Source organism: Mesocricetus auratus, unplaced genomic scaffold, assembly GCF_017639785.1.
Source record: "Mesocricetus auratus isolate SY011 unplaced genomic scaffold, BCM_Maur_2.0 Super-Scaffold_4256, whole genome shotgun sequence".
Lineage (NCBI taxonomy): Eukaryota > Metazoa > Chordata > Mammalia > Rodentia > Cricetidae > Mesocricetus > Mesocricetus auratus.
The window spans coordinates 57,428,204-57,441,349 of record NW_024429182.1 but is presented as its reverse complement, the minus strand read 5'-3'; the positions used below and the strand labels follow the sequence as shown (position 1 = coordinate 57,441,349).

The following is a 13,146-nucleotide window of genomic DNA, read 5'->3' as shown; positions in this document are numbered from 1 at the left end:
CACAGGACTGCTGATAGGATCCCCAGGACAACACAAGGTGTCCCAGCTACATGGGCTAGAACTGTGAGGAGGAGCATCATCACCCACCTCTGCCCTCAGCCCTTTTCTGTCACCCCAGGCGCTGCAGCTTGCTCAACACTTCCTGATGAGTGGTTTGAGTTTAGGTTTTTCTTCTTCTCTTGCAGCAACATAGTCAAAAACAACACCCCAACCCAAGTCCCAATAGGTTCCAAACCTCAACCTGCTGCCAGAAGGAGGAAGTGAAACCTGTTGGGGTGGGGACCCTAGGCCAGAGCCCATCTACAGAGAAGCACCAGGAGCCACAAAGAGTGCACCCACACCAGAGACATCAGGCCCATGGCGGAGGCTGCCAGCGATCCCAGCTGTGAGGAGCAGGAAGAGCTGCATGAAGACAGCAAAGGGTGAGCACCATAGCAGGCAGCTTGCTTTGTGCCAAGCCCTGTGGGGACAGTCTCGTGCAGTGGCTACCCATTGGGGACTTAGAGGTCCTTCAGAAACCCCCTCTTAATATAGAGGTGTGTGTCTCCCCTACCTACCTCTGCAGCTTGGCCTAATTGGGCAAGGGTAGATCTCCCTGGCTAAGGTCCATAGTCAGGACAAAGCAGGTGGGTGTTTGGTATGGAAGGAACTGGGCGTGCCTGAATGTGGCCTGATCAGTGGGAGAGAGCAACAGCTGTGTTGGGAGACACTGGGACTGTGAATCCTGGAGAAGCTGCTGACCCTTCCCCTGTAGGCTTGTGTGAGGGGTCTGGCTTGCCTTAAGATGGCCAGAAATGGCCAGGTATCATGGGTTTCCAAAGCTATGTGGGGATAGAGAAGGCCAGTGGCATCTTGTGGAGCAGGCACCACTGCTAGATACAGTGGGTATGGGAAGGGAATGTCAGAGGAGGTGAGGGGACCACTACTCTGCCACAGACAGAGCTGAGCAGAGGCCTGTAGGATGCCAGCTGCTTAGGAGCATCTGTGATTTAAAGAACTACTGAGTTTCTTCTCTGTGTTGGGTCATAAACTTGGAGTCATGGGAAGGGATGCTGTCAGTGGAAAGGCATGGAGACTAACCCAGGCCATGGATGCCTGGTCTGCCCAGTCCTAGGAACAGGTCTCAGAAGAAAGTGTCAGGTCTTGGGGACAGGCTGGGCCTTCAAGGGACAGAAGGGGACATTCTAGTTAGGGACTAGAGGCCTCATAGGATCAGGATGTAGGGGTTGTGACCCAGGTATGTAAGAGGAAGGGGAAGAAGGAGGTAAGACCTCGGGAGCCCTAGAACGGCTGCCAGAGCTGTTAGGCTGTCAAGGAAGGCATGACCCTTGGGGTTCAGCCACAGGCTCAAGGAGGGAAGGTCTACCTCAGCAGGTATTGCAGAGTCTCTGCAGTCCCCAGGCTGCCTTGTAAAATGGAACCAGACTCCAGGTCTTGGGCATGGATGGTAATGCCTCAGTCCTAACAGATATTGGGAAAGAGGCCTCTCTGTGAGGGGTGCATGCTGGGGTCAGAGGGCCAACCTCATGCTCCCCACTACTGCTTTCCATTTGAAGCCTGGTTTGAGAACTGTTCGGGGAACCTTCTGGCCAGGAAATGAGTCTGAGGCTAAGCAGAGACTGGCCTGGCCTGGGTCAGCATCCGTGCGCCAACCTGGGGGTTCCAGGGTCACATTGTCCCCAGAAAAGCTCTATGAGAGCTGTCTCCTGGGAGGAGGAACATGTATCATGAGGGCCCAAGAAGGGCCCTAAGGACACCCTGCCTAGGCTGGGTGAGGACACAAGCTGTGGGGTGTGTGGAACAGGGTGATCAGGCAACAGCTGTGACCCTGCTCAGAAATGTCCTCACGTCAGTGCCCCGCCACCTTGTGCCCATAGAAGGGCAGGTGCAAGCAGCCAAGCTTCCCCACCCTCCTCCTAGGCCCTTCCTCGGCCCCCTCTCTCAGCTGTCTCAAATGCCGAGATCTAAGCAACACAGTCAAGGGTGCCCACAGTTCTGGCAGGAACAGCAGATCCCTGGGCATCTTGCTGCAGCACTGGAGCTGGGCTGCACCTGTGCCCATCTGTCAGGAGCTCCTGTTCCACAGTCCTAAGACCTCAATGGGCCTGGGAGTCCCCTAAAGATGTCCTCCCCAAAATGGTGGAAGAAAGAGAACAAAGTACTCTGGTGACCTTTCAGAACGAAACCGAAACCCAGGGTGAGGTGGAGCTGTCCTTTCACGGGGTGACTCAGGAACCAGGGGATTCTCCTGTTCAAAGTGGTGAGAAGTCCCCGATGCCCAGAGGGGGATATTTGTCCTAAGAGGTCCCCACCCAGGAAGCCCCAGAAGGCCAGAGGAGCAGGGTCGGTTTTTGCTGGAGTAGATCAGGAGAGTCCCCACCCAACACTCCCCACAGAGGACCGGGCACACCAGGCAGAGGCCAGGTGCTTCCTTCATACCTTCCCGGTAGACCAGGGTGAGCACAGCCGCACACATGCATGCAGGCTCAAGACAGGCCAAAGTCAAGCCCCTCTCACAGAGCCATCAGATGGCTGGAGTGCTCATATGTACCACTCCAGGGTCTCCACACCATTGATACAGGACTCCTGTTCTTCCTCTGCTGGGATGTTCTCTGCCTGCCTGCCTACCCAACAAAGGGTCATTAACTTGTTCCTGTCCTTTGGGAGCAGGGTATGCCTTCTCCATAGGGCTGCAAATGGCTCTGCTGGGATTGCTGGGTGACACTGAGGGGATGTTTTGCCCCAAGACCAAGCCTCAACTGCCTTACACCTCCACTGTGCAGTGTCTCGGGAGCTACGGGCAGTGGTGCAGCTCACAGACAGAGGCCCAGCATACCTTGAAGAGCTTCAGAGTCAACCCCTATCCATGCCCTGGGACCCCGACTCTGCATGGATCCACGCCTCCTTCACTGGGGGCAGACAGATACCTCTGCACAGGCCTGTCTACCTCTCAACCTGGGCACCTCTTCCCTCAGTTGCAAGGCTCATCAGGCCCCTGGTGTGTCTCTGCACCTTGATTTCCTCAGCATATGATGCTGCTTTTCTAAGGGCCCTGCTCTGGGTCCCCTGGAAACCTTCTGACACAATCCCACACCTGCTGACCAACAGGACAATCTGAGGGTCACCTAGGCAGGGTTGCTTCCTGGACCACCTGATCCTCTGACCCTCCGAGCTCTAGTCAGAGGGCCTTGGGCAATATTGAAAGTCTTCACCTGAGAGGCAGGAGCCCAGGGGAGAGACCTCTCCAACCTTGCCCTCCCAGGATGTTCACTGAGGATGGGAATCTTAGGAGCTGAGGCCTGGAGCTCTCTCCACAGATGGCAGAGCTGAGCTAGGCCAGGCCAAGTCAGGGGTTCCTCAAGACAGAAGGGAGGCTGAGCTTTGCCCAGACAACGGTCTTTCTCCCACCTTCCATCAAGCTCTGGCAGGGTGACATTACTACTGTTCTGGTTGCCTCAGCCTCAGTTTCCCTGAGAATGTTATGGCAGGGCTTGGTGAGCAGTGAGGAAGTTGGGACTTGCTAAGGGATGAGACCCATGGAAGGTGGACCAGGCCTTTCCAAAACTCTGGAAACTTGGGTTATTGGGATAGGGGTTGAGATGCCACTTTGAGGTAAGGAGGAGAAGGTAAAGGGTCACCATCTCAAGTCTCAGTTTCCTCATCTGCACAATCAGAATGCAGCTGCTCAGGCCTAGCATTCATGGCCTGAGTGTCCTTGCCAAGTTCAGTATGCAAAGATCTTTACACCATCCCCCTAAGAGTGACCCTTTTAGAGATGATCTACTGTGACTAGACATGCCTGCTGTGGGCTTTAGGGTAAGGGACTGGATCCTGGGTTAGGTTGTGCCAAGCCACTTCTTAGGGTACTAAGGTGAGAATTCCCAGAGTGTACCCACTGTCTGCCAAGGAGGTTGACAAGGAACTAGTGGTCTTTGTGGGACATAGACCAGGTCAAAGTGAGGGATATTCTATGGGAATAGTCCAGGTTGGGCGGTAGGTGCCCAGTCTAGGCCAGTATAGACATGGGTCTCTGCATCTGCTCAAGTAGCACTAGACTACAGAGCTATGGGAAGTTCTTCTGGCACTAGGAAGTCCAAGTCTTAATGTATCAGGTCACAAGGTGTGTTCTCATTGACCTTGAGGCATCAGGGACTCTCGTTGGATGGCAGTACTTTGACATCTGCAGAGGACAGACTTGGATAAAGGGGCTGCCTGGTGACAGCCTAGCCCATTTCCCAGGATTAGATTTTCACCAGCCAGCTAGCACCAAGGAGTTAGCAGAGAAGGGAGAGGCTGCGGGTTTGGAGTATAGGAGTTTGAGAGTGGACAGTGGGTGGGTCAGGAAAGCCCCTGGTCAGCCTTACCAGGCTCTATTTGCAGACTACTTCCAAGTTGGAAAGTTGTAAGTTGGCAGGGAAGAAAGACTCTGTCTCCATGGGTTAGTAGACAATCAATGGGTGAAGTTATCTGCAAAATCAAGATGCCCCTGTCCCCTCTGAGCCCCCTCCTCATGTCAGTGGTCCTCATATGTGGAACAAGATAAGCTGTTGGCAGTATAGATGGGGTCAGCACAAACTCCAGCCCAATGCGACCAGGTGCTATGGGAAGGCTGTCTAGAATGTCCAGGAGATTCTGTCTTCTATGGGTGAGATGGATCCTACATTCAACTCTCCTTCCAGAGCCTTGATTTTACCAACTACCACCTGAATGAGTACATGAGGATGGGGTCCCATCCCTAGCAGATGGCACCTCAGGTTTACACTCTTCTATCTACAGGGAGGAGACCCACTTCCTACCCTTTCCTAAAGGCAGCCTCCTGTATGCGGTTAGCTTCTGAGGAGAGTCAACACTGCCTCCCCTGCCTTTCTCCTCTCCTCTCCTCTCCTCTCCTCTCCTCTCCTCTCCTCTCCTCTCCTCTCCTCTCCTCTCCTCTCCTCTCCTCTCCTCTCCTCTCCTCTCCTCCCCTCCCCTCCCCTCTCCTCTCCTCTCCTCTCCTCCCCTCTCCTCTCCTCTCCTCTCCTCTCCTCTCCTCTCCTCTCCCCTCTTTTCTCCCCCATCTCTTTTTCTCCTCTTCCCCTCATCCTCTTCTTCTCTTCCACTTCTTCCTCTCCTTCCCCTCCTCTCCATTCTCCCCCTCATCTTTCCTCTCCTCCCTTTTCTCCTTTTATTTCCCTCTTCCTTTCCCCCTTCTCATCTTCTTCTCCTCCACCTTCTACCTCTCCCTTATCTCCTAGGAACCTCTCCTCAAAAGGGCAATAGAACTCAAGACAGATGGATCTAGCTAGTTTATGCCAAAGAAATCTGGACGGACTCTGTTGCCCTTTCTCCCAGTCCCAGCTCCAACCACACTTGGGTTCATTACCACACCCAGCTCCCTGGCTCTGCCTTTAGCTCTGGCCCATCAGACCTTTCTTGGAAAGGGGAACACATGGAGCTGATAAGTGGGGGAAGCAATTGGAGGCTTCCCACTATGTAAATCAGAGCCACATCACTATTAAATGCTACCATCCTGGGCCCCTCTACCAGTAGGTCTCCACTGCTTAATGTGTCTTTCCCTATGAATTACACTGGTCTGTGAGCATGTTTGCTAGGAGTTATAAAGATGTATGGACAAGAGAAAATATCTGAGCCAAGTTGGTGGTTCCCACCTTTAATCACAGCACTTGGATGGCAGAAGCAGGTGGATCCCTGTGAGTTCAAGGCCAGCCTAGTCTACAGAGTGAGTTCCAAGACAGCCAGAGATATACAGAAAAATCCTGTCTGGAAAAATCCAAGGGAGAGAATGGGGAGGAATAATATCTGTGCTTCCCAAATTCTGTTTGTGGTCTATTATGGGAGGGACCTGACCTCTTGGGATTTTATTCTTGAGTCATGAGTCTTTGGGCCATGTCTTAGTCACATAAGAAAAGAAATAAGAAAATAAAAGAAGAAATCAGTGGTGGAGAAGTAGATAAATAAAGGAAAAGGTGGATGAAGAAAGAAGTATGGGAAGAGCTAGGTGGGTAGATGGATGAATGTATGAATGGGTGGGTGGATAGACAGGTATGTGGATAGATCTGTAGGAGGATCAGTAAATGCACAGGTGAATGGATACATAAATGAATGGATGGATGGATGGGATAGATGGGCTGATTGATGAATGGGTGGTTGGGTGGGTGGGTGGATATTATAGGTAGATTAGGGTGGGTGGATGAATGGGTAGATGGATAGGAAGTGGATGAATGGATGGGTATTTAGGTAGGTGGATAAATGGGTGGACGAATGGGTGGGTGGAAGAATGGGGGTGAATGGATGATTGAATGGGTGGATATATAGATGGGCAGATGAATTGGGGTGGGTGGATGGATGATGAATGGGAGAGTGCGTAGATGAATGAATGAGTGCATGGGTGGATGGGTGAGTGGAGTTAGACAAATGAGTAGATGGGTACATAAATAAATGGGTGGGTGGATGAGTGGAGGGGTGAATGAGTGACTGTGTAGATGGGGGAATAAGTAAGTAGATGAATAGTGGGTGAATGGCTATAAGGATAGATGGATTGATAAATGGGTAGATATGTGGGTGGGTGGATTAATGAATGGGTGAATGAATGGCTGTAGGGTAAATGCATGTATTGATGAGTGGGTGGGTGGTGAATGGGTAGATACATGGGTGGATAGATGGGTGCATGGGTGACTGGCTGGATAGATGGATGGATAGGTGGGTGGATAGATGGATGAATAAGTGGATGGAGGAATGGGTGAGTGGATGACTGAATGTTGGTGAATATATAGGTGGCTGGATGGGTAGATGAGTGAGTGGATGAATGAATAAATAGAAAGTAATGGATGGATGGTTGGATGGATGGATAGATGGATGAGGGGTGGATGGATGGATGACCAGGTATATAGATGAATGAAGGGGTGAATGGATGAGGGAGTAGATGGATGACTTGATGGGAGGATATACGGGTAGGTAGATGAATAGGAGATGGGTGGATGAATGGGTAGTGGATATATGGATGAGTAGTTAGATGGATAGGTGGGTGGGTGGATAGATGGATGGGTAGGTATATAGATGGGTAGATGATATATGGATAAGTGGGTGGATGAATGGATGGGTAGGGTAGGTGAGTGGGTGGGGAGGTGAGTGGACAGATGGATATATGGATGGATGGGTGGATATATGGGTGAGTGGGTGGATAATTGGATAGATGTGGGGTGAGTGTATGTGGTGAGTGTTGGTTGGTAGATGAGTAGAGATATGAGTAGGTGAATGTGTGAGTGGGTGATTGGATGAATGGATGGATGAGTGTGAATAGATAGATGAGTGAGCAGGTGGGTAGATGGATAGTTGGATACATGGATGGATGGTGATTGGTGGGTGGATGGATGGATGGATGGGTGGGTGGATGGATGTATAGAGAGATAGATGCATGCATGGGATAAATAAATAGATGTATTGGAGGATGGCACATAGGATGAAAGAACAGGTGGATGATTAAGAAGGTAGATATGATAGAGATAAGTGACAGGACAGATATAATACAAAAGAGACAGACATATGACTGCAAATAAATAAGGGATAAATAAAAACAATAGTAGGTGTGTGGTGGCAAGATAAACAGATGACAAATTAATAAAATGAAGAAACTGGCATGGGATGAACTATTGGAGACACAGATGTGTGGAAAGACACCTCTTCATCATAAATTTTATACTACCTTTCTGGAATACTTTCTCCCACTGCGAGAAAGTCAGTCTCTCTCTCTCTCTCTCTCTCTCTCTCTCTCTCTCTCTCTCTCTCTCTCTCTCTCTCTCTCTCTGTCTCTCCTTCTTAAATCAGGAAATGTTTATCCCTTCCCACTAAGCTTCTTCCTCATTAACTATCTTACAAAGCATCTTGGTCCTGCATGCTCCTTATCTCCTTACTCTGACTCATACTTTCAGCAACATTAACCATCATCTGCAACGTGTTGGTACGTATTTACTTATTTGTTCCCACTAAAATGTCAACATCATGAGCATTGGAGAGTGGTGCTGAATTCACAGCACATTAAAAATTATTGGAATTCAAGTCATGTTTCTTGAATAAACATGCGGATTGATGAACAAATGTGTGACTAATTAAGTGTATATGTGAGTGGAAGGATGAGGGTTGGGCTGGAGGCTGATTTCCCACACATAATGTATTGGCTTGCTTGAATGACCGTGCATACAGCATCACACAAACAGATGTGTGTAGCTGGATGGGCAGCTCCTAGGTGAGAAGATGTCTGGAAAGACAGATTTATGAATGAATATGGAAAAGGTATAAAGAAAATGTAAAAAAAACCTGTACAAATGAATGAAAATAAAAGCAGAAGAATATTTGGAGATGAAAGCACAGATTGAAGAAATTTTCCTGGTAGAACAAATGAACATACAAATGGGAGGGCGAACATATAGATAGTATTAATTAGTGTGTAGTGGAAGGTTATTGCGGATGGGTGGCTTGCTGAACACTTCTTCTAGGTGTGCTGATGAAATACCTCAGTGTGGTAAAATGGTGATTGCCATGCTAGCTTGGTAACCTGAGTTTGGTCCCCAGAACCCATGTAAAGAAGGAAGGAGGGAACCAACTCCCCAAAGCTGTCTTCTGACCTCCACATGATCAGTGTGGTACATGCAGCCTCCCTTAATAACACTAAACTTCAGAATCTTGTAAAGATGTTTAAGTAAGTGGATAGATGGACAGATGGATGAATGTATGGATGCATGGGTCAATTGATAGATTCTTTTTCAGTGGGGAAATTATGTAATGAAAGATGAATGGACATGGGCATGTTGTTTCAAATGACTGAATAGTGGGATATGTTGTATTCACATAGGGGAATGGATAAGCATGATGACGACTTGATGGGTTGATAAGTGAGACAGTAAAAATGCAAGCACCACAAAGACAAGATGGATGGATGGATGGACTGATGAATGGGTATGTGGGTGAGAATGAGTATATGGGTGAGTGGGTGTATGAGTGAGTGTATACATCCACGTATGATATATGGATAAATTGGTGGATAGGTGAACAAATAATAGACAGTAATGCCATTATCAAATATTCTGTCCACTTGTCCAAACATGTCATGGCTTCAAAACCTTAAATCATTCTACATTTCTTCATAGGAACTTCCCCCCCCACACACACCAATTAAGGCATCCTTCCCATGTCTGGAAACATTCTTCCTTCTTCTGAAACCAAGTTGCCCTGACTATGTGTATTTCCTGACTGTCTAGCTGGAACAGATACAGGGGCAAGGAGGTGGTGTGATGAGTTGTGGTACAGGCGCAACACAAGCTCTGGTTCCATTGGGTAATCTCTTCAGCATGGACTCACCAGAGGGAGGTTCAACCCAGCCCCGTCCTTATTACTTCAGAATTGCTGTTTACTGTCTTTGTGCTGTTGGAGAGGGCAGTGGACTCTGATGTCTCTGTTATACACCCGGACTCCATCTTCTCCTGGGAGATGCTGGGGGAGGGAGATGCTGTAACTGCTGTGTTCAGAACAGCTGGATCTCATCCTGTAGCAAGTGTAGCAGAAAAGGTGGGTTGTCAGCTTTTTGGTTGCTGCATATTAGAGCTGTGGATCCATGTGACACTATATCTGTGTGGTCACCTTAAGGCATACCTCCTTCCCACCTGTAATCCATTCATGAGACTCCAACTCTCTCCTCTGTCCTCGGTAGTTCTCAGTAGGTTTCCTGCAATCTGACTTCCTGGTCTACCACCTCTCTCAGTATGGAGATGGAGGATAATGTGGGCCAGTTGTGTACAGGGAGACAGTGGGCAGTTGTTGGCAGTCAAAAGACCCAACTATGGTATTGAGTCTACCAGACTCTGGCTCTGTGACCTGGCACAGTGCTGTTGGCCAGCCTTGGTTTTCCCATCTGGCTCATGGGTCTAGCAGTACTGCTTGTCCGCAGCTATGAGTGTAAGTGATCTGAGAAGCCACCAGATGTAAGCCTACTCGCCCAGAACTGGCCCATGGCAACTTCTTCCCAGCCCAGCCGCCACTAGCCTCCAGTGTTCTCCAGTGAGTCACAGTGACTAAGCCCAACCAGGAAAACAATGGGCTGGGCTGCTTGTCCCTGGGTCTGAGCCAGAGGATAGGGTAGGGGGCTGGCTGGTGAGGGCACCCACCACCCGAGTACCCTCCACCACTCTGGGCACTTTGGCTGCCTACACCAAGGAAGACGCTCTTTGTGGTGCCTATACATCCCTGATCTGAATACAGCCTAAGGTTCTGGGGAGGGCAGTAGCCTCCCAACTAGGCGACCTGGGAAGATTCCTGGGGTGCCCAGCCTCCCCTGGAGGTTATACAAGAGCAGAGAGTTGGGAATAAACAGAGGGAAAAAGAAGACCCAGAGGGAGGGAGAAGAGGGAGGGGAGGAGGGAGAAAAAGAAGGGAGGGAAAGGAATGGGGGAGGGAAGGTAGGAGGGAGACTGAGATAGGGATGAAAACGCCAGAAGAGAAGAAAAGGGCAAGGAGGGGCAGTCAGCCAGGTCAGGGGCAGCGAAGGCCCAGGCCTGGGAGAAGAGAGCCGCAGGTCAGGGAGAGCAGGACTCAGAGCAGGGACTGGCGGGCAGGCAGAGATGGGCAAGAGGCTCTGAGGATGGGGAGGTGACCTGTGGGCCAGGCACCCAAAGTGGAGTGGTGGTCAGAGAGATGGGAAGTGGCAGAAGCCGCCAAGATGGTCTGAGGGGGGCATACCACCATGCTGCCCACAAGCGGGCGTGGAGGTCCAGCCAGGCCCCCACACTGCGGGGCTGGGAGGGTTTCTCTCTGACATTTTTACTAGTTTCGGAAGGAGGAGGAGGTGGTGGAGGTGGAGGAGACCGAGGGGGCGGAGAAGGGGGCTGGGGGACAAAAGGAAAGCAGCTGCTAAGCGTCCTAAGAAAGGAGAGGGGAGAGAGACCCACAGAGACAGGACCCAGGGACAGTGGAAAGGCCTGGGGCTGCCATCTGGGAGCCAGCTCCAGATCCCTGCCCCCAGGGGCTGTAGGGGCTGAGACAGACAGACATCCTTCAGACAGACAGACAGAGGAGACAAGAAAGGGGTGTAAGAGCCAGAGAGACCAGACAGACTGACAGGGAAGGGGGCAGGGACAAGAGAGGGACAAGGACACAAAGAGAGGAACGAGAAGAGAGAGGGCAGGGCAGAGGAGAGGAGAGGAAAAGAACGAAGGAAAAGGGAAGAGAAGAGAAGGAAAGGGAAAGAAGGGAGAGGAGAGCATTTTGGGCCACAGCACCAGGAGCCTTTGAAGCTGCAGGCGGTGTCCCCAGTGCCAGGGGTCAGGCCAGGCCACCAGCATCGTCGTGGGCAGGCCCGCAGCATGAATGGCCCCGCACTCCTGAGGAGAAATGCTAGCAAACGGGGCCTGGAGAAGCTGCTGAGGTAGGTCCCTCCCGGCCCAGGCACGGTGCCCTCGGCACCCTTGCCGACAGTGGTACCCCCACATCCATACTGGCAGATATGTGAGCCACAGGCTGTGCTGGACGGCCCGTTGCACGTGTTACAGGAGGATACTGAAGTCCAGCACGAAGCCGTCATCTTAGGCAGCCAGGCAGCTTCGCCTCTTCCTCCTATAGCTCCCTGTGTGTCCCCAGGACCCACAGAGAATGTATCCTCAGAGTAGTTGCCCAGGCCCCTCCACCCATGTCTTCTTGCTGCCCCTGGGAACTAATGAGTGACAATTCCTGCCTCGCTTCACTTTACAAATGAGACTGGACTCACAGGCCCCAGAAGCCACTGGCCTGACAGTCCTGGAATTGGGAGGTACTGGAACCATTGGGAATCCTGACTGTGGCCACTGAACCTCAGGCCTCTGAGAGTCCTCACCCAGTCTGTTTTCTCCTGTTTAAAGTGTGTTAGAGAGAACAGACAAGAGCAGGCCCAGGCCCTGCAAACCTCAGGCACTTCCAATGATTAACTGCTCATTGCTGCCTGCTTGGCTACCTGCTGTGCCCTTCCTCTTCCTCACTCTTCCAGTTTTCAAGCTCTGCTGCAGTGCCACCTCCTCCAGGAAGCCTTTCATGGCCTCCCTAACCAGGGAGGCTTGGCTCCTCTGCTCATCTGGTGGCCTGTTCTCTGGCCCACTTCCATGGTTGCTTAAACTCCATGTTCCTGGAGGGTGGGTCTGGTATTGTTTCATATGTCTATGTGTTTTGGTCCTGGCCCTCAGTGGTGAGATAGGGCACAGATGAGATGGTGGGCAGATGCCAGGAGATGGCTACCTCCAAGTCCTGGCCCTATCATGGTCCCAGCTGGCAACCAAGGTCAGCAGTCTAGCACCAGGGTCTAAGCTGGCCTCTCAGCCAGTTCCATATCCATGCCCCACGCCAGTCTTTCAGGCTCCGCCCAACCTGCTCAGGGTCCTCATGCATGGCCATCTCACTCAGACTAGACAACCCTCCTATCCTGTCCAGGCTGTGATGTATCCTCCTTTGTCACTCTCCCTCATGGTGCCCTGTGTTTGGGGCATTTAGGAGCACCTTTGATCAATCTTATCAACTCAACAGTATCACGTGACAAAGAGGAAACTGATCCTAGCACCCTGGTGGCTGTGGGGTGACAGGAAGAGCTGCAAGACCCAGCACCAGGCTGACATCCTGCTCACCCAGTTATAGACAAAGCAAGACCTTGGGCGGGGGTTAGGGTTGGCATCATTCAAAGTCTTGAGCTGAAGAAAGGTGGGAGGGGTCGTAGAGACCAAGGCCTACAGTGGTTAGCCAGTGGGCAGGACAGGAGGGCAGGTCCTTGGGAGGTCTTAGGAACTCTGATGAAGTGGGAAAATAGGTCCTGTGGGTGATGATGGAGAACTGCTTGTCCCTGTGTGGAACAGGTTCACATGTATGACATGGGGTGATGGCCAGGGTGGATATACGCTAAATTGTGCATCTTTGAGAGCCTGGTCCTGCAATGGGACACACCTCTCATGTGCACTTGAGTACACACATATGTGCAGACATGTGCATGCTACCATCTAGTACTATGACACCCTCCACCTCTGACCCCATTATGCCTTCTGTCCACATGTCTATAGCATCCAACACTGGCCACTCTGCCCAGTCCTGGAGGTCAGGTCTCCACCTTGTCTCTGCTGGACAGATGAGGAAAGTAGACTCAGA

General features: G+C 51.1%; 1 protein-coding gene across 3 annotated transcripts in view; it reads left to right on the top strand.

Annotated features, from left to right (window-relative positions):
- The first annotated feature begins 203 nt into the window (after positions 1–203).
- The window catches only part of Lsp1 (lymphocyte specific protein 1), a 33,779-nt gene continuing 20,836 nt past the window's right edge, over positions 204–13,146 (top strand). Inside the window, exon 1 of one of the 3 annotated variants that reach the window (XM_005064174.4) lies at positions 204–422. In XM_005064174.4, the coding sequence (XP_005064231.1) occupies positions 358–422 (65 nt within the window). In that variant the 5' untranslated portion in view covers positions 204–357. Of the gene's footprint in view, positions 423–9,417; positions 9,562–10,894; positions 11,414–13,146 lie in introns of those variants that run through there. The other 2 variants (XM_040751221.1, XM_005064176.4) reach the window with 2 other exon arrangements.